Consider the following 21,858-nt stretch of genomic DNA (forward strand, 5'->3'; position numbering starts at 1 on the left):
AATAAAGTTATTTTCTGGTTGCTAAATGTGTACTTGATAGTCTTGCAAAAATAATAATAGTAATAATTGTCAACAAATTCTAAAATAAATTGCAAAATGTGATACAATGTTTTTTAACTTGATTTTGTTATCTTTATAAACAGTTTACACATTTCAATTTCTTCTGAACTAAATAAAAAAAAAAAAAAATTTAATTTCAATTTTATTTTTTGTTTATGTGTAAACGTGTAATTTATTATCATGAAAATATTTTTTACAATGCAACAAAAATGAATGGTCATATTAAAGGCTTCATTACCTTTGTGCCAAACAAATGTTGATGCATAATTTTATCATGATTTTAAGGTGAAATATGAAAATATGACTCAGCATTTCCTAAGTCACGCAGCTGTCATGTCATAAACCCAAACTTTACTCCAATTACTGATAATTCAGGGCTGGTTTTCACTGCTATTGTATGATCTGATGAGACTGAAGTGAAATATGATCCAGTTTTTCTGAGACCTCAATCAATTAATATCACTGTGTATTTACAGTGTCAGAAAGCGTGAAGCCCATTAGCGTGCAGCTTTGTTCATCTTGCACACAAACTCAAGTTTGCATGTGGTTCTCGTGGTGCATGAGGAATCCCAGCGCTGCAAACCGGCCACAAAAGCCCTATAAATAACCTCCCCTGAAGCAAACGAGCGTCAATAAAAAACAAATCCCAACACTTCACATCCACCTGCTGAGAGCTGATGTCCGTCAGTCACACAAAAACACATCAATAACACAATCTAATCACATGATGCCATTAGAGCCAGGATGCAGGACACATCCATACCACCTTATTACCCGTTTACCAGACAAACCTGAGATCCGATCTGTCTGACTGACGGTCGTCTGTCTGTCTGGGCCTTACTGATGAACACAATATAAAAACATTGTCATGCAGTTTTTATAAGGGCTGCATGGTTTGGGGTAAAAATATATAATTGCACTTTTTATGATAAAAGCTGCGAATGCAACTTAAACTGCAATTTTGTTGTCTGTAGGGCTGCACAATTTGGCAAAACTTTTGTTATTATACTGTATACCAATATTGCCATAAAATACTACTGCTATTACTATTAATAATAATAATCTGCACAATTTGAAAAAAAGTGACACGACAATTTTAAATGAGATTTAAAAAAATCTTTGTTTGTTTTTATTTTATAGTGCAGCCCACAATATGCAGGTGATGTAGTCATATAAATGTCGAAATCATTACAATGTGGCATAAGTAGAGCAATGTGCAAGCAAGCAAAAAAAACAAACGCATCTAATTCTGGCAAATTATGGGTCATCAGAGTTTGAACTTTGAGGCATTTCTCAGAATGAGCTCAAGTCTTCTCTGAAGAATCACCAGGATAGATACACATGCACCGAGACACGCAGAGACAGACTCAGAGACACTAAGAGACACACATACACACAGTGAGAGAGACAGAGACATACAGAGACTTAGACACACAGACACATTGAGACTCACAGAAACACAGAGACACACTGAAAGAGACAGAAACACACCAAGACACTCAGAGACACTAAGAGACATACATAGACACACATAGACACAGTGAGAGAGACAGAGACACACCAATGACACGAAGAAACACACTGAGTGAGACAGAGACGCACTGAGACAAAGAGACATGCAGAGACACTCAGAGACATGCCGAGAAACTAAGAGACACACATAGACACAGTGAGAGAGACAGAGACATACCGAGATTTAGACACACAGACACATTGAGACTCACAGAAACACAGAGACACACTGAAAGAGACAGAAACACACCAAGACACTCAGAGACACTAAGAGACACACATAGACACACATAGACACAGTGAGAGAGACAGAGACACACCAAGACACTCAGAGACACTAAGAGACACACATAGACACACATAGACACAGTGAGAGAGACAGAGACACACCAAGACACTCAGAGACACTAAGAGACACACATAGACACACATAGACAAAGTGAGAGAGACAGAGACACACCAAGACACTCAGAGACACTAAGAGACTCTATGAGACACACATAGACACACTGAAAGAGACAGAGACACTCCAAGACACGAAGAAACACACTGAGTGAGACAGAGATGCACTGAGACACAGACACACAGACACACCAAGCCACTCAGAGACATGCAGAGACACTCAGAGACACACATAGACACAGTGAGAGAGACAGAGACATACAGAGACATAGACACACAGACACATTGGGACTCACAGAAACACAGAGACACACTGAAAGAGACAGAGACACACCAATGCACTCAGAGACAAGCAGACACACACTGAGACACCATGAGACACACATGGACACAGTGAGAGAGACAGTGACATACCGAGACATAGACACACAGAGACACATTGGGACATGCAGAGACACACACAGAAACACAGAGACTTACTGAAAGAAACAAGGACACACAAAGACACCCAGAGACATGCAGAGACAAACACATACACATTGAGAGAGACAGAGACACTCCAAGACACTCAGAGACACACCGAGACACATTGAGACACACATAGACACACTCAGAGACAGATATAAACCTAGACACTCAGAGACACACTGAAACACACAGAGACACTCAGAGACACACCAAGACACTGAATAAACAGACATAGACACACTGAGAGAGACAGAGACACACCAAGACACTGAGAAAAATGTTAAGATACTAAAAGACACAGACACAGAGACACACTGAGACACACTTTGAGAGTCAGATACACACCAAGACACTCAGAGACAGAAGACATGGAGATGGACGGGTGGACAGCAGCACACAAACAAGATCCTGAGGTCAAACTTCTACACGTTGCCATATGGTTTACCGAGTTTCAGGCTGAACTTTTGAGGAACACAAACTATAATTAGGCTTTGACCTTATTTTGGTCAGAAAAAGGTGGATTTTGGTGAAACTGTGAAACGTGTCATACTAAATCAGGATGTTTGTTAAAGAACAAAAACAATGGAAAACATGCGATTGTTATAAGTATTGTTATATTATAAAATAAATAATAAAATGTATATTAATATTAGTATATATCTAAATAAATAAATAAATCAATAAATGTATATTACTATTTTTATATCTATAAATAAATAAAAAATGTATTACCAATAATCAGTCAGTCAGTCTGTCTGCCTGTTTTAATGTTATTATATCTTAAATAATAAATAAATAAAGATTAGAATTATCAGTAGTTTACCTATAAATACAGAACTAAATATTTAACTAAATAAATAACAAACTTACAACTGAAATAAATAAATAAATATTAGCATATCTATAAATAGATACATTTTTCAGTATATATATGAAAACAAATACATACATAAATAAAGTTTATTAGTAGTAGTATGTATTCAAAAAAATTACAGTATATTGATAGATCTCAGTATGAAATAAACAAATATATGTTTATTAATTTTAGTCATAGATATACTAAAACTAATAAACATTTATTTATTTATTTATTTCATGATATAATAAAATCATGTATATTAATACATAAATGTGTACAAATAAATATATTTTATAATTATATCACTTGCAATGATATGATTACAATGATATGATTAAACTTGCATAATTCAAATAATGTTCCAGGTTTATAACCAATCAAGCTCCAGCAGCAGCATTCGTGTCACATCCTGTTTTCTGTGATGGTTAACATTATGGCAGAAGCTTGGAGCGTGAGGTTTCGTCAGGTGAACGCAGAGCGCTCAGGTTTGATGTGATGTGTGTGATGGTGATGTTGGGTCATGTGTGTCTGCTTGTGTTTGTCTGTCTGCTGTGTTCAGTGATTCAGGTGTGATCCTGTCGACTCGGAGCCCAGCGGCGACGATCTGACATTACAGCGCTGCGAAAACCAACCGCACGAACACACAGCAAACACTAAACCACACATCACATCCCTTAAAGATGACTCACACACACACACACACACACACACACACACAGATCAGTCAGTAAGAGGAGTTGCAAATTTAATTTTAATAATATCACAATAAATACATAAATAAACATATAAGCGCACACAAATACTAGCATTACTGATCTATCAATCGGTCAATAATTCAACCAATCAATCCATCCATCTACCTATAAATAAATGCATGAACATTAATATAATTAAATAAATATCAGTATATTTATAAATATTTACTAAATGTTGTATTATTTGTACTACTGTTATAAATAAATAGTATACAAAAAGAATTAACATATATTACTATACCTATAAATAGTTTAATAAATGTATATTAGTATTATATCAGTCAATCAATTAACTTTTTGAATTAGTGTCTATAAACAAACAAACAAATGTGGATTAATATTTGTATGTGTATACATAAACAAATGTATATTAGCTTGTTATACCTACAATTAAATTAAATTAAATTAAAATATTTTTTAATAAAATAAAATTAAATAAAAAAACTAAATATTGTAATCTTATAATTATAATATATAAACAAACAAATACATGTATAATAATATAATTATATTTACAAATAAACTAATAGATAAATATGAGTATTATGGATTTTAATAAATAAATAAATAAATACATAAATAAATAAATACAATTCCTTGTTAAATTCCTAAAAATAACACCAAGCACAAATGAGTCAGTAGTTGTCATACAGCAGGAGTACAGAGCTATGAAATGAAAATGCAAATGTACGGTAAAATATAAGTCTGCGTCACTCATACATCTGTATTCATAAATAAAGCAGAACACTTCCTATTAATGACACCAAATATAGAAGCGGTTCTGAGGTGGAAATGCTTCCCACATCTCTGATGATTAAAAAAGAGAGAAAGTTGTGGTCTATTACCAAGCGTTACAGTGTGTCTGTGATACGGGGAAACCTGGATAATCTGTGCCGGGAGGGAAAATGACACGAGATACGAGAGAAAGGACAGCGAAAGATCGAGTGTGAGAGGACAGGTGCGGCGCAAGATAAAACAACAGCTGACCGAGAAGATAAAAGATGGACAGAATGAGGTAGAACAGGTGTAGTGAAAGATTAAAGAGACGAAAATGAAACTCCTTGGTCACAGGTGTGCGAATACAAGCCGAGCCGGACGCAACGGCCCAGATTCATTACTAACAGAGAGAAGATCCCAGTCTCTTACGGGTCACTGTCTGTGAGCACCTGAGAAAAGCACTTAGAGAATAAAGATCTGCAAGGAATGGAAATCACACGCACTTTCACTCAGAATGCCTTTAATTCTAATTGATCCAGCGATTAATAAATGCCTCGCTGTTAAAGAGTTCAGCATGCTTTCAGCAGTCAGACTAACCACAAACAGGACCAGGGTTATTAGAGTTAAATAAACTGGAAAACATAAATAATAACAATAATAAATCAGCTATAGCTTTAAAAGCAACATTTCTCATTTATAGTAGTTTAACCTGTAGCATATCATTAAATTCTACAATTAAAACTAGAATTTATATGAAAATACAAATGATGAAAATTATATTAATAAAATAAAAAATAATGAAATATTATAATATGTAATAAAAATTCACTATATATATATATATATATATATATATATATATATATATATATATATATATATATATATATATATATAAATTGTGAAAAACAACAAAATGACAAACTAAAATTTAAACAAAAAAATTTTTTTTTTTAAATTTACAAAATTTCAGAATAATTTAAAACAAATATTTTCAAATGAAATAGAAATATTATAATTGAAAATGGACAATAAAATGGAAATAAAACTATATAAAATATGAAACATTTAAATAAATATGTAAATATTAAAAATATATATTTACAAATAGTTATAAATATAAACAAATGTAATTAAAAATGAAATATTAATATATAGAGAGAGACAGACAGAGAAAGATGATAGATTAACACACACATGCACAAATACATATATATGTCTGTGTATTTCAATCAGATTCTTTCATAATAACTAATGAGTTCATGTGCATCTGTTGATCACACACACACACACACACACACACACACACACTGAAACGCAGGCTTTGTTTCAGTGGGTTTAACCTCAAGCCTTTTACTCAGTCTGTTCAATATGTTCTCATGTACATATGAAACACAAATAAATCTGTCCATGACATCTGATGAGGACACGACATGCCTGGTTTTGAAGTGAAATCATCTCTGGAGAAAACAGCCGTTGCGAGTGGGCGTTCATTTCTGCGATTCCCATTCGTCTGAGAACTTCTTATTAGTCTCTCTGCGCTCGACCTCGTCTGACCTCAGCTGCCCTCTAAAACACCTCACAGCACTTAACACATGACCAGAGTTTAGGAAACCCAATATGTTTAGGAAACATAAACAATGCACTCAATGCAGTAAAACTGGCGATCACTCACATCAAACATTCATGAGCGCATAAACATTAAAACAGAATATAGATCCAGTCTCACTAAACAACACGTTCCATTTTACAGATTCTCTGACCGACCAGAGCAAGACAAGACAAGCGTCTTATTGACTGCATTTGTTTTACACAAATGCTAATTATGAAAACAAACATAACTACAACAAAGCAAACTATACTGTATATTTCACGTTTGCTTACAACTAAATGTCTCAAACTAAACCAATTCAAAAAACTAAACACAGAACTTTAGAAACGTCCAGTGAAGCACTAATTAACATTTAATAAACACGTTTATAAGCCAGACATTCAAATATGAATCCAATAGTACGCAGGATTAGGATCATAGTCTCCCAAACAGGGTGATAACTAAAACTATTATAAACATTTTTGTTAGTGATTTTGTTTGTCAGTGTATATGTATATGTATAAGTATGTTTATATGTATATGTATGTGTATATGTATAAGTATAAGTATGTTTATATGTATATTTATAAGTATATGTATATGTATATGTATATGTATATGTATATGTATAAGTATATGTATATGTATATGTATAAGTATGTTTATATGTATATGTATGTGTATATGTATAAGTATGTTTATATGTATATTTATAAGTATATGTATATGTATATGTATATGTATATGTATATGTATATGTATAAGTATATGTATATGTATATGTATAAGTATGTTTATATGTATATGTATAAGTATATGTATATGTATATGTATATGTATAAGTATATGTATATGTATATGTATATGTATATGTATATGTATATGTATAAGTATATGTATAAGTATGTTTATATGTATATGTATATGTATATGTATAAGTATATGTATAAGTATGTTTATATGTATATGTATATGTATATGTATATGTATATGTATAAGTATATGTATAAGTATGTTTATATGTATATGTATATGTATATGTATAAGTATGTTTATATGTATATTTATAAGTATATGTATATGTATAAGTATATGTATATGTATATGTATATGTATAAGTATATGTATATGTATATGTATAAGTATGTTTATATGTATATGTATGTGTATATGTATAAGTATAAGTATGTTTATATGTATATTTATAAGTATATGTATATGTATATGTATATGTATAAGTATATGTATAAGTATGTTTATATGTATATGTATAAGTATATGTATATGTATATGTATAAGTATATGTATAAGTATATGTATATGTATATGTATATGTATAAGTATGTCTATATGTATATGTATATGTATATGTATATGTATGTGTATATGTATAAGTATGTTTATATGTATATGTATAAGTATATGTATATGTATATGTATAAGTATATGTATAAGTATGTTTATATGTATATGTATATGTATATGTATAAGTATGTCTATATGTATATGTATATGTATATGTATATGTATATGTATATGTATATGTATATGTATATGTATATGTATATGTATGTGTATATGTATAAGTATGTTTATATGTATATGTATACGTATATGTATAAGTATATGTATATGTATACAGTAAGTATATGTATATGTATAAGTATGTTTATATGTATATGTATATGTATATGTATAAGTATAAGTATGTCTATATGTATATGTATATGTTTATATGTATAAGTATGTTTATATGTATATGTATATGTATATGTATATGTATATGTATAAGTATATGCATATGTATAAGTATATGTACATGTACATGTACATGTATATGTATTAGGGCTGTCAACGAATATTCTAAATTTGAATATATATTCGAATAGTTTAAAAAAAACGAATTTCGAAGGTGAAAATTAATATTCGAATAAAAAAATGTGGAAAACAATGCCCGCGGTAGTAGAGGCGTAGTTGTCTGCTTTGCAAGTGTGCATGCTAGCGCGCCTGAGGGTTCAGGGACAGGTCAAAGGAGTCGCACTGTCTGGCACAGCATCACTGCTGAAAGTTGACGCGTCTTCATGGAAGATGCCAGCAAGTGCAGAGCCCAACTCGACCGCAGCAGAGAAAGTGAGGTAAAATTGTTGACCCGCAAGATAAAGTTGTATGCAAGCTATTTAAGATACAGTTAGCATACCATTCGACAACTAGCAACATGAGGTCACATCTCAAAAATGTGCACCCAAATAAGCATGGCATAATATGTGGAACTCCAGCTAAACAGTCACGTCTTGACACTTAACGTTAATTTGCATCCCCCGCCGCAAGCTCTTTGTCTGCAACATGACAAGAGGCCATAACGGATAAATTAATTTCGTTCATTTGTAAGGACATGAGACTGATCAGTATCGCGGATGGGGCACGCTTCGGGGAGTTCTGTCAAGCAATGGAACCGAGGTTTGATTATTTTTCGTTTCATGTCAAGGAAAAGTTCCATGTTTACCACAGCACAGCTCGCTCGGAGCATTCAATGTTAGTTTTATATGCTGTAAAACTTAAATTATTATAATTATATTAATATTTGTTTCAATCACTGAATGAAGCCTGCTATATTTGGGACAACAGTCGCGACCTTAAATTGTCATTGACAACATGCGCAATCAGATGTTCGAATAGTTCGAATATTCGTGTTTTTTTAGAGGGAATATTCAAACATCATTTTTGAGCAATTTTGACAGGCCTAATATGTATATGTATATGTATATGTATATGTATATGTATATGTATATGTATATGTATATGTATATTAGAGATGTAATCGGGCATTAAAAGCCCGACAGGACCCGAGCCCGACAAGTACCGTGCCATTCGGAATAAGGAATTTGGCTTCAGGCACAACCCTATTTACATATTTTAATTTTACATGCAACACATAAATAAGGTCATAGACTACACGCAATATTGTAATCCTAAAATTCACGTCGTACTTGCAAACTCTTTGTACGCATTATGGTTAATGCATGTTGGAGTAGTCAATTGTTTCCGACAGCGCCGTCTAGTGGTTGAAGTGGTTGAACTACTCGACTAGTCTATGCAAGCCCTAATGTATATGTATAAGTATATGTATAAGTATAAGTATAAGTATAAGTATAAGTATATGTATATGTATATGTATATGTATATGTATATGTGCATGTATAAGTATATGTATATGTATATGTGTATGTCTATATATTTCTCAGTTAACGGAATGTTTTCTAATGGCTTTAGATTGAGTTAACTCTAATAACCCTGGTGAGTGTTGTTTGACTCACTCGTTTGGTTTCCTCTTGTTCCTCCTCTGAGCCTTCGCTGGCCTCATCTTCCTCCTCCTCCTCCTCCTCCTCGTCATCATCTTCCTCGGGGAACTCCAGGTCGGACTCTCCGGGAGCGATGGGGACACTGATGGTGAGGTTGGGGTTGGTCATGTAGCTGTCGTCCTCCGTGGCGCGCTCGATGACGGCCGTCCCGTTACCCTCGGCCCAGTGCGTCTGCTGGCTCAGTCTCTTCAGCTTCAGCATGGCTTTGGCCTCCTTGGCCTTCTGCCGGCGGCGCTTGAAGTTCCCGTTGAAGAAGTCGCAGAGCGCCTGCCGGAGCCACAGCATCCCGCGCTGGATGCGAGCGATGGCGATTTGCAGGTTGTTCATTTCACCGTCGTCGTCCGGAGATGAGAGGTTGTCTGCGCTGAAGGAGCTCAAGAGCAACGCCAAGAAGAGGTTCAAAACCTGAAGAGAGAAGATGCACCACATTCAGAAGAGTCAATCTGAAACAGACACAATCTCTCCGAATCCACTCCAACCAGCAGCTCTTTTCAGTTAGAATCTATACACTATAAACCAGCCATGTTCAAGCTTTTTGAAGATATTTCTGATTTATAACAAAGCTTCTGCTATAATAACTATTTTGCTGATTTTTCAAACTTTTTATTTACAGAATGTAGAGTTGTAAATATATTAAAATATTTAAAGAAATTATATTATAAATAATTACATTTCATAATTCCAATAACTGAATATTCTTCACGGTTTACATGTTTGACTACCAATGAATTTCTGTAATTGTTTATTTATTTATTTATTTATTTATTGAAAATAGTAATTCTACTAATTCTACTAGCTAAAATATTTTGGAGGTTGAATATTTTTTTAATAAATGTTTTTTTTTAATTATTATTTAATATAAAATATATTAATTATGTAATATAAAATATTAAATATTAAAATAATAAAATAAAACAATTATAAATAATTAAATTCTGTAATTCTAATATCTGAATGTTCTTCTTGGTTTACACTGCTTATTACCAGTAAAATTACATTCGCTTTCTAGTTTTTTTTTTTTTTTTTTAATCACTTGCAACTCACAAAAAACAATATGTAACCAACAAAAGTGTTTGAGATTTAATAAGTTAATAAGTTAATAAGTTGAAATGTGAACTTTTATTAAAATTAAAATTAAAATTAAAATTAAAATTAAAATTAAAATTAAAATTAAAATTAAAATTAAAATTAAAATTAAAATTAAATAAAATCCTTTCTATGTCCAGAAATCAAACTTTTAAAATGATCTTATACAATGGGAACCTTGTTCATAAGTATATATGAAACAAGAAATATGATTTTAGTTTACATCTTAATTTTTAACCAATGTTCGTAAACCAAAATACTTTCATCATCATCATGTGAAAAAAGCAATTTTCAAGAACAGTTGCAATGCAATGAATGTTTACAGTAGGCAGAGTCAGTCATGCTCCACAAAACATAAAAACTCTTCTATAAATGATCATTTGTGATGCTATCATGAATCTGACATCATTGTGTGAAGAATGATCAGCATCACATCTGTTGTGTGGCGCAGAAGAGAGAGCGCGGTAGATATGTCCTCTAACAAGTCCTTAAAGCACAGCGACATGACTTTATTCTTCTATTCTACTGCGACTCCTATAGCTGTTCAAAATAAACATCACATTTCAGATCCGAGTCAGGACGGAGTTCTTGTGTAAAGGTCTCATGTCCCGTGACACAGGGCTGTTTTGTCACTGTGAGGCCTGTAAACAGCAGGTGAGATGTGTAACTGGTTTAAATGTCACATCCACCACCTACACGCTCCGAGAGGGGCGACAGGCCCGTGTTCAGTGGGCAGTGTGTGTGTGTGTGTGTTTGATTAGATGCACTCCGAGTGCAGTTGCTCTCATAATCAACTCCAGCGTCGTGGGGAGCTGCAATTTCCTGCCAATAATTGTTCGGCTGCAGTTCATGAATGAAAGAAGCCAATCAAAGTCTGACGCTTGGAATCCCCTTCCCCGAGGATCCCCAATTACACGTGTGAGACGTCTCTCAAAACAACGCTAACAGCATGCTTCATTCACAGATTTCATAGAAATGTCATTTTTCTGAAGCAAAATAAACACTTTACAATATATCCAGATTATGCAACACCATGAAGACCCTTCGTAAATAGAAATGACAGAGACATAGCATACATCTATCAGTGCAATGTAAGAAATAATGTAAAAGTCTAGTATTTAAATGCATTAAGTAAAATAAAAAAATATCTTCAATGCAATGTAAGAAATAATATTAAAATCCAGTATTTGAAAGCATTAATATTTTTTTTAACTGTCTTCAATGCAATGTAAGAAATTAAAAAATCTAGTATTTTAATACATTAATAAAAAAATTTATATCGTCAGTGCAATGTAAGAAATAATGTAAAAAGTCTAGTATTTAAATGCATTAAGTAAAATAAACAATATCTTCAATGCAATGTAAGAAATAATAAACAAAATCCAGTATTTTAATGCATTAATATTTTTTTAAACTATCTTTAATGCAATGTAAGAAATATAAAAATCTAGTATTTTAATACATTAATAAAACATAAAAATATATATCTTCAATGCAATTAAAGAAATAATGTAAAAAGTCTAGTATTTAAAAGCATTAAGTAAAATTAAAAAATGATGTCTTCAATGCAATGTAAGAAATAATACAAAAATCTGATATTATAATTTTTTTTTTTTTAAGTATCCTCAATGCGAATGTAAGAAATAATGTAAATGTCTAGTATGCGAATGCATGAAATAAAAAATATCTCCAATGCAATCTAAGTCATACGCTGAAGAAATAATGTAAATGATTAGTATTTGATTGCACAAAGTAAAATAGCAATATATACCATCAATGCAAAATGAGAAATAACACAAATGTCTAGTATTTTAAATGCATGAAATAAAATGCATCCAGAGAGGATCTGTTCATTTGCATAAGCAAGAGGTTGAGCTACAGTAAACATTCACAGTCAACACTAAAACCCATGACCGATTAAACTAAATCACAATGTCATACCAACAAAAACAGCATCCCCATGTGAAAACTGTTTCAGAGCATGCAGCTGCCCCATTGGCTGTCTGTGGGCCAAAACTGTTGCCATAGCAGCACACTGTTTCGGTCACCTGCATGAAGGCGAGTCAGCATGGCACTGTTCCTGAGATCTGCTTGGTGCAAACCTCGCTTCAGAGTCAGGAATATCAGAGCGACGGCAGCGCTGCACCACTCAAAGGTTAATTAGAGACTAAATTAGCATCAGCTCTTGTAAACATGACATATCGCTAAATTGCTGCTTACAAAGAGTGCGTGGGGTTTCACTGATTTTGTGCATTGTGCTTCACACTGAAGTACTGCATTTAAGCTTGACAGTTCCAGTGATGTCTGCATTAGGAAACTCTACTATCAGATCACCTTCAATCTGGCCGTGTTTACACACACACACACACACACCGGACTGTCAAAATACTGTATACTGAAAGTTTGTGCTTGGGAAGATCTCTTCTGTTCACTAAGGCTGGATTTATTTAAACATGAATGCTGCAAAAATGTGAAATATTATTACTATTTAAAATAACTGTTTTCTGTGTGAATCTGTGTTAAAGTGTAATTTATTTGTGTGATGCTCCGCTGTATTTTCAGCATCATTCCTCCAGTCTTCAGTGTCACATGATCTTCAGAAATCAGAATAATATGATGATTTACTGCTCGAGAAACATTTCTGATTATTATCAATGTTGAACACAGTTGTGCTGCTCAATATTTTTGTGGAAACCATTATTTTTCACGATTCTTTGATGAATATAAAGTTAAAAAAAAAAGAAGAATTTACTTTATTACAACTAGCTTCCAAAGCAATCATTTTCATTTTCATTCAGTTTAACTAAACTAAATATGAAATAAAATGAATAAAAACTAAAATAATAAAAATGACAAAATCACTACTACTTCGACTAAAATTCCAGAACTAACAGAAAATCTTAATGAAAAAGGGTTATTTTGCTTTCTTTTCTTTTAATTTTTTTTATGTTGATATTTTTTATCTTTTTATTCTATGTGAAATTATATTCTATATGGCATCTATCTGAAATAAGTTTTCTCTCCCTCTCTCTCTATTCTTTTATTTCAGTTAAAACATTTTTTAATGGTTTTATGGTTAGCCTTTTTATGGTTTTATTTTCAGTTATAACCCCGATGAAAACTATAAAAGTATCACAATGATGCTATAATAACACTGTCTAATATATCCTTGCTGAATAAAATAATGTATTTAAGCATTTAATTCCTGCTAATAAGCCCTTGGTCTCAGAAGAAGTGTGGATGACAGGTTAACAAATGCATTACCTATTACTTTTGGACAGACAGTAACATATATATATTTTTTTCAATCATTTACAGCATTATATTTTTTCTATATATGATATTAATAATTAATTTCCCCCCCAAGCTTGTCTATTATTTTGCTACCACCTCTTTCAGATAAATCCACCTCTATATGCTACATGACAACACTGTTTGTCAGCCAAACACTCTCTTCATGTTTAAGTGGAAGATTCTTGGCCAGAATATCAGCAAAATCCAAACAGATAATTTCTTATTCATCTAGAACTGTTTAAAAGACTAAAAGTGCCAAATGATGGCAAAAGACACACAGATTTTTCTAATGTAAAACACTGATGGTTACTAACAGTAGCAGCTATTTTGAGCCTCAGGCGATGGCTAAAGGCCCATTGGGTCATTCAGTATAACAGCACAGAGACGCTCAAGCGTTTAATGTCTCAGGACACAGAGCAGCATCATCTATTCACGTAAGATCAGGAGTGAAACAGGAGATCTCCGGGATGACTCAAATGCTTCTCCACCAATGAAGTTAAACAGAGGGTAAATGGAAACTGTCTCTGATGTTTCTCACGATACACCCAATAATCTCACGTGTGTCTCTTACAGGGTTTAGGGAGAGACAAAATTCCAAAACCTGCAATCAAGTCAAAATATCTTAAAGTTGAGAGCTCCATGAAAATCAAAGCCGGCAATCAGAACAGATCTCAGTATGAACTCAAATATTTCTCAATGCATTTTTCAGAAAAAGTTGAAGCTTTAAAACCTATTTGAGAAGTTTCTAGGAAACAGATGTGTGCTATTGGGTCACAAACAGAAGAGAAACATGATGTTTGGTTTTTAAGAAGCACACAACGAGGAATAAACCTTCCATAATTCAGCTAAAATAAAAGCTTCAGTGAACTCAAAAAGCGCTGGTCAATACTGGAGCTTTGCAATCAATCAACCAACCAACCAACCAACCAACCAACCAACCAACGAACCAATCAACCAACCAATCAACCAACCAACCAATCAACCAATCAACCAACCAATCAACCAATCAACCAATCAACCAATCAACCAACCAACCAATCAACCAACCAACCAACCAACCAACCAACCAACCAACCAACCAACCAATCAACCAACCAACCAATCAACCAATCAACCAATCAACCAATCCAACCAACCAACCAACCAATCAACCAATCAACCAACCAATCAACCAACCAACCAACCAATCAACCAACCAACCAACCAACCAACCAACCAACCAACCAACCAAACAATCAATCAACCAATCAACCAATCAACCAACCAATCAACCAACCAACCAATCAACCAATCAACCAACCAACCAACCAACCAATCAACCAACCAACCAATCAACCAACCAATCAACCAATCAACCAACCAACCAACCAACCAACCAACCAAACAATCAATCAACCAATCAACCAATCAACCAATCAACCAACCAACCAACCAATCAACCAATCAACCAATCAACCAACCAACCAACCAACCAAACAACCAACCAACCAACCAACCAACCAATTGCACGACAAGAGAAGTATTGAAGCAGGCAAAACTACAAAAACTAAGAATCTCACTAAAATATTTCTCAATATATATATATTTTAAAGTTTAAAGTTATATATATAACTCAACTTAAATAAATCCAAAGAAAAAAGTAAAAACTAAATAAACAAAATAAAATAAACAAATAATAAATGAATGGATCCAGTTGCATGGCAGAAGAAGTAAACTGAGACAGGCAGCAGTCAGAACACAAACTCCACTTAACATCAGAATCAAAAACAAAAGCATTTGTTAAATGTCAGCATTTGAAGTGAATTGTGTAATTCTATTTGGGTCACAGAATCTGCTGTGACAGAAACAGCATGAGAGCCTGATCCAGAGAGATTCAGAGATTTTAGGAGGTTCCCGTTGGTCACTTCAGCGATGTTAAAGAAGGAGGACGCTGGTCATAACATCCAGTGTGGTTTTTATTATTATTTATAAAATCGAATTACATTTTTTTTTTTCAGTTTTAGTTTTATTTAAATTTAAGTTGTATTTTCTTTTTTTTCTTTTTTTTTTTTTACATTTTTACAATAATATATTATTTTTTTATTTTTATTATTTATTATACATTTTAGATTTTACTTTTTTTTTAGGTTTATTTATTTTACATTTTAGTTCATTTTTTTTTAAAAATCTTCCAGTTAATAATTTTAGTTCTTGAATGTCACGAATGAATTTAAATTGTATTTTATTCCATCTTTATATTTTAATTTTCCTTAACAAAAGTAGTAACCCTGTACCCTCAAGTCTCAGTGATATTCAGTGTAAGTCTGTTGGATGTTCATCACTCACTAAAGTCCCAGCACATCTCTCACCACCTCACCTGAGCCACAATAAACTGCTGTATGCTCATATTCCCTCTCTGCAGCAAAGCCAAGGACCCACAGAGGAATAAATCACGGCTCGGCCACCAACGTGGCATTTCAATATGTGAGATGAGACGCTCTATCAGCTGGCCTTGAATCCCCAGCACCGTCCCGATACCAGGGGCTTCGTGTCCAGTTCAGAGGGTTTAAAAAAAACAAGCGTGATGTATTTGATCCCGTTTCATGCTGAAATTTACCTAATTGGGCTGGTTTGTGGGTTTATTTGATGTGACTTTTGGACTAATTCTGCTACTTAAATACATTTTCCCATTTTGCATTTCCACTGCATACTGTACTTGTGACTGCACAAACACTAACATTACATTCCCAACACCTCAGGACAAGGAAATAATAAGCTGTGGTCTCTGGACGCAGTTAAGCGTGGCGAGTGCCGTCAGGTTTAAAGGGCAGAGGAAGCCGTGCTGGTTTGTTGTGCTTCTGATGTGGCAGGTGGAGCTCACCTGAGGATGAGGAGGATACATGAGGTGTGTGAGAGCAGCAGGGGGTGGAGCCTAACACACACACACACACACACACTCCCTATCACCTGCACTGACTCATCCTGTAATTATCCTGAAATAAACAGGTTATTTGAATTCATGGAACTGTGACTCAAGTGTTTCTGGAAGAATTTGCTACGATTACAGTTCAGACTGAAGAGGCTTTAAATCTTTTATTTCTTAATACGGTGAAATATTTGACCTGAGCACATGGATGAGGATTTGATGAATAGATAGATAGATAGAAGAACAGAATGACCAAATGGATGGATGGATGGATGTATAGATAGAATGATAGATAAAACAATAGATGGATAATGGATGGACAGAACGGTGAATGAATGGATGGATGGATGGATGGATGGATGGATGGACAGAATGGTGGATAGATGGATGGATGGATGGACAGAACAGTGAATGAATGGATGGATTGATGGATGGATGGACAGAATGGTGGATAGATGATAGATGGAGGGATGGATGGAATGGTAAAAGAATGGATGGATGGATGGATTGATGGATGGATGGACAGAATGGTGGATAGACGGATGGATGGATGGACAGAATGGTGGATAGACGGATGGATGGATGGACAGAATGGTGGATAGATGGATGGATGGATGGATGGATGGATGGACAGAACAGTGAATGAATGGATGGACTGATGGATGGGTGGAGGGGTGGACAGAACAGTGGATGGATGGATGGATGGATGGAGGGATGGACAGAACAGTGGATGGATGGATGGATAGAACAGTGAATGAATGGATGGACTGATGGATGGATGGAGGGGTGGACAGAACGGTGGATGGATGGATGGACAGAATGGAGGATAGATGGAGGGACGGAATGGCAGAAGGATGGATGGAAAGAATGACAAAACAGAATGACATCAATACATAATTTTATAATTCTGTCTCCACGAAGACCTCCCCTTCAATTAAGAGCACTAATCATTTACATTCATTAGCAGGCTCTGGAACCCTGAAGTGGTCCTCGAGAACACATCCCACTCGCCCCTCAGTCGTCTGCAGAAGCTGCTGCATCTGAGTCCATTATAATAGAGGGCGGAGCCTCGTGATTGATGCTCCTCCGGTTTATCTGGAGCTCCATACAGTCAGAGCAATAACACTCTTCAGGGCCTCTCGAGGCCTCGCTAATAAAATAATGCACTCCAGAAAACATTAAGAGCCCATGAAAGCTAATGACGCCATTGAGTTTTAACACAGGAGGAGCTTCTGATAAAATACCAGCACAATCTGCCAGATAAATGACATATTCTGGGGGTTAAGCAAACCTAACTGCTATGATTGCTCAAATGTGACCTCCCAGAACACCTTAACATGTCCTTCCAAAATTTTCACAACGTGTAAAATGTACCAAGTAACACACTTTATTGTGTGTATTCTAATATCAAGCATGGCTATAGAGCTGTGGCTCTACTGCATCTGGGTCTATCTGACCATGTCTCACTGTTCATTGTCCAAGCCTATACTCCCCTCAGGAAACGGATGAATCCAACTACTAAAACTATCAAAACCTCTCCTGAGGGAGCACTATTCCAACTACCAGACTGTTTTGCTAGGACTAAATGGGACTTATTTAAACACCAATCTGTAGCAGAATATACACAAACTCTTCTGTTCTGCATTGCCAGCTGCATTGACATTGAGGAGAAGTACATCCGGGTTTTTTCCAAACCAGAAACCCTGGATGACGTCAGAAGTCTATACTCTCCTCGGAGCACGTGATATGGCCTTCAAATCAGGTGACAGGACCCTTTACAGTGTAACCTAAAAAGAGCCATCAAAAATGCTAAACTGGTGGATATAGGAAGCTATAGGAACATTTTACTGGCAATAACACAAGGCATGTGTGGCAGGGAGTGCAGCACATTACAGACTTCAAGGGGCAATGCCACCACTGTCTGTAACAGCAGTGCATCACTGGCAGAGGAGCTGAACAGTTTCTTTGCTCGCTTTGAAATGAATTCTCCAGTTCAACATACATCCCTTCCTGATACAGGCACCCAGACACTGACTGTACAGGAATATGAGGTGAGACAGGTGTTCAGGTCAATAAATCCAAGAAAGACTGCAGGGCCTGATGGAGTGCTTGGAAAGGTACTTACGGCCTGTGACTACAGCTGTCTTTACAGGCATTTTTAATGGGTCCCTGTCACAAGCCATAATACTAGCCTGCCTTAAATCAGCCATTATCATTCCCGTCCCTAAGAAGCCTGCTGCAGGCAATTTAAATGACTACAGACCAGTTGCACTTACATCTGTTGTTGCAAAGTGTCTAGAGAGACTGGTTTTGAGTCACATTAAACCCAGCCTCCCTCGCACTTTTGACCGCTACCAATTTGCTTATAGGGCCAACAGGTGTACAGAGGAATCCATTGCTACAGCACTCCATGAAGCTCTGGAGCACCTGGAACACGGAGGTACATACGACTTTGATTATGTTATTGTGGTCTATGTGTATGTGGTTATCATATTGTAGCACCTCTGTGTAGTCTCTGAAATTTCATCGCATTCCGATGCAATGACAATAAAAGCTTGAAATTGAGCAACCCCATAGGAACATCTTAGCAAGCTTCTAGAAACCACCCAAAAACTCCTTGGAAACCACCCAGCACACTCTATCAACTGGGGATGTTACAATTCTTAATATAATATTAAACCGTTTCGGAAACGATATCCACAGTTCAAGACGCAATTGTGAATTGCGCTTTTTGTTGTTGTTGTGGTTTTGCGTTTAAATAGTTTCTATGTTTTATTTTCCTCGGAATTGGCTCTGTTTGTGTGCCGGTGAACTTTCGTGCTGAGATGAAAATACACCCCCCCTCCCCCCCCTCCATGAAATTCAATTGAAAAGCAACACACTCCGAACATCTTCCCTTGCAATGAGAAGCGTTACTAAACCTGTTGTCCAACAAAAGAGAACATTATGACATGTCCCTCGGGACACTGTTTCGGTGTTACACTTCATTAGCTAAGGCGTCTAAGCGAGGACGATTCGCTGGGTCTTTCTCACCACTACACCTGCCCACTTACACTTAAAATACACACTGAGAGAACGACTGTAACATGGAGGATCTGTGAGCTCGTTCCGCAGGTATCTGAGGTGCTGCGTGTATCACATGCCTCGACGAGAGCACCCACACTGACCCAACACAACGACCACAGGCTAAAATACAGCATTACCTCAGACAGCTGAGCATCATACGCTAGCTTTGACGAAACAACAGGTGGCAAATGTGTCCATCAGTCAACGGCTGGTAAACACAAAGAGCAGAAACAATACACAAACATGAACTATATTACATGCCTTACATGTGTTATTACTTTCATTTAGCAAGAATGAATTAAACTGATCAAAAGTAGCATTAATAATATTAAAAAATATTTTTTATTTCAAATAAATTCCGTTCTTTTGAACTTTCGATTCATCTGTGAATCCTGGAATATAAAATGTATAACAGTTTCCACAAGTGCAGCCCAACTGTGTTCAACACTGATAATAATCAGAAATGTTTCTTGAGCAGTAAATCATCATATTATTCTGATTTCTGAAGATCATGTGACACTGAAGACTGGAGGAATGATGCTGGAAATACAGCGGAGCATCACAGAAATAATTTAAATTTTATAATATATTCACATAAAAAACATCTATTTTCAATTATAATATTATATAAAAAATGTACTGTATTTCTTTTTTTTTTTTTTAAGTCAGCTTTGGTGAGCAGAAGAGACTATTTAAAAACATTTTAAAAATCTTACCAACCCCAAAACTTTTTAAATGGTATAATATGTTATAGTATAATAGTATGGTATAAATCTGAACGCTTCAGTCTGATCATGACTTCTCTACAGAGTATTTTATTTATATATTACCAAAATAAATCTGGAAATTTAAATAAAAGAGATTCTTCTTACAAAAATATGTGAAAGTAAACAAAATCAATCTTGACTCACATTCCCAAAACACCCCCCAATTGTTGTCTAGTTGTTTTTCGATTAACTCCAGTCTACAGTAGCAGATGTTCAGCAGGGGTCACAGTGATCCTGAATCACCTTTGACCCCGAAGGGAATCAGCTGTGCTTTTTTTCAGATGTAACGACAGCCGAAAAAAAATCTAAACTTAATTTTATCAAAGTTCTTCCGATATAATATTTGTGTTTTTTGTTTTGGAACATGAAATACACCTAATTACTTTGTTTTTTGGCAAAGACGCTTCGACTCTAAGCTAACAGAGTGTTTTCCTCAGGCGCTTTACTTTAACAATTCTCTCGAACAAAAGTGTCTGCTAAATAAATAAATAATAAAATTATTTTTAACCATATCAGCAGCAAAACTTCATGGCGTAAACAAAATACATAACAAAAATTCATACGATTAAAGTATTTAAGAGAGTCACAGTATTAGTATTTCACCAATTTATTTGATAAAAACCATCATCAAATACACAGAAAATCGACAAGATCTTCACTACAACCCGTCAAAATAAAAGTTCAATTTAACATGAAAAAATGATATTAGAAATAAATTACTGCTGCACAATAAAATATAATTCTCAAATTAATAATAATAATAATAATAATAATAATAATAATAATAATACAATGTATTTTGAACACACAGAAAGTTCAATTTCTTCACTACACCTCGCCAAAATAAAAGTTTGGTCTAACTAGAAGAAATTATGACAGAAATATATTACTATTGTAAATATTATTAATATAATTTATTAAAACTTTTTTTTTTTCAAGAATATACATTTTTTTCGTCTTAATTTCAATGGTAAACTATGTAAAATAAATAAATCTAAATAAATAAATAGTTAAATT

General features: G+C 34.5%; 1 protein-coding gene across 2 annotated transcripts in view; it reads right to left on the reverse strand.

Annotated features, from left to right (window-relative positions):
• scn5lab (sodium channel, voltage gated, type V-like, alpha b) overlaps positions 1-21,858 on the reverse strand; it is a 139,373-nt gene that overhangs the window by 32,335 nt on the left and 85,180 nt on the right. For both annotated transcript variants that reach the window (XM_026241624.1, XM_026241625.1), the window contains one exon: positions 9,679-10,128. In XM_026241624.1, coding sequence (XP_026097409.1) covers positions 9,679-10,128 — 450 coding nt within the window. The remainder of the gene's footprint in view (positions 1-9,678; positions 10,129-21,858) is intronic.

The sequence above is a fragment of the Carassius auratus genome, linkage group LG49B (genome assembly GCF_003368295.1).
Source record: "Carassius auratus strain Wakin linkage group LG49B, ASM336829v1, whole genome shotgun sequence".
Taxonomy (NCBI): domain Eukaryota; kingdom Metazoa; phylum Chordata; class Actinopteri; order Cypriniformes; family Cyprinidae; genus Carassius; species Carassius auratus.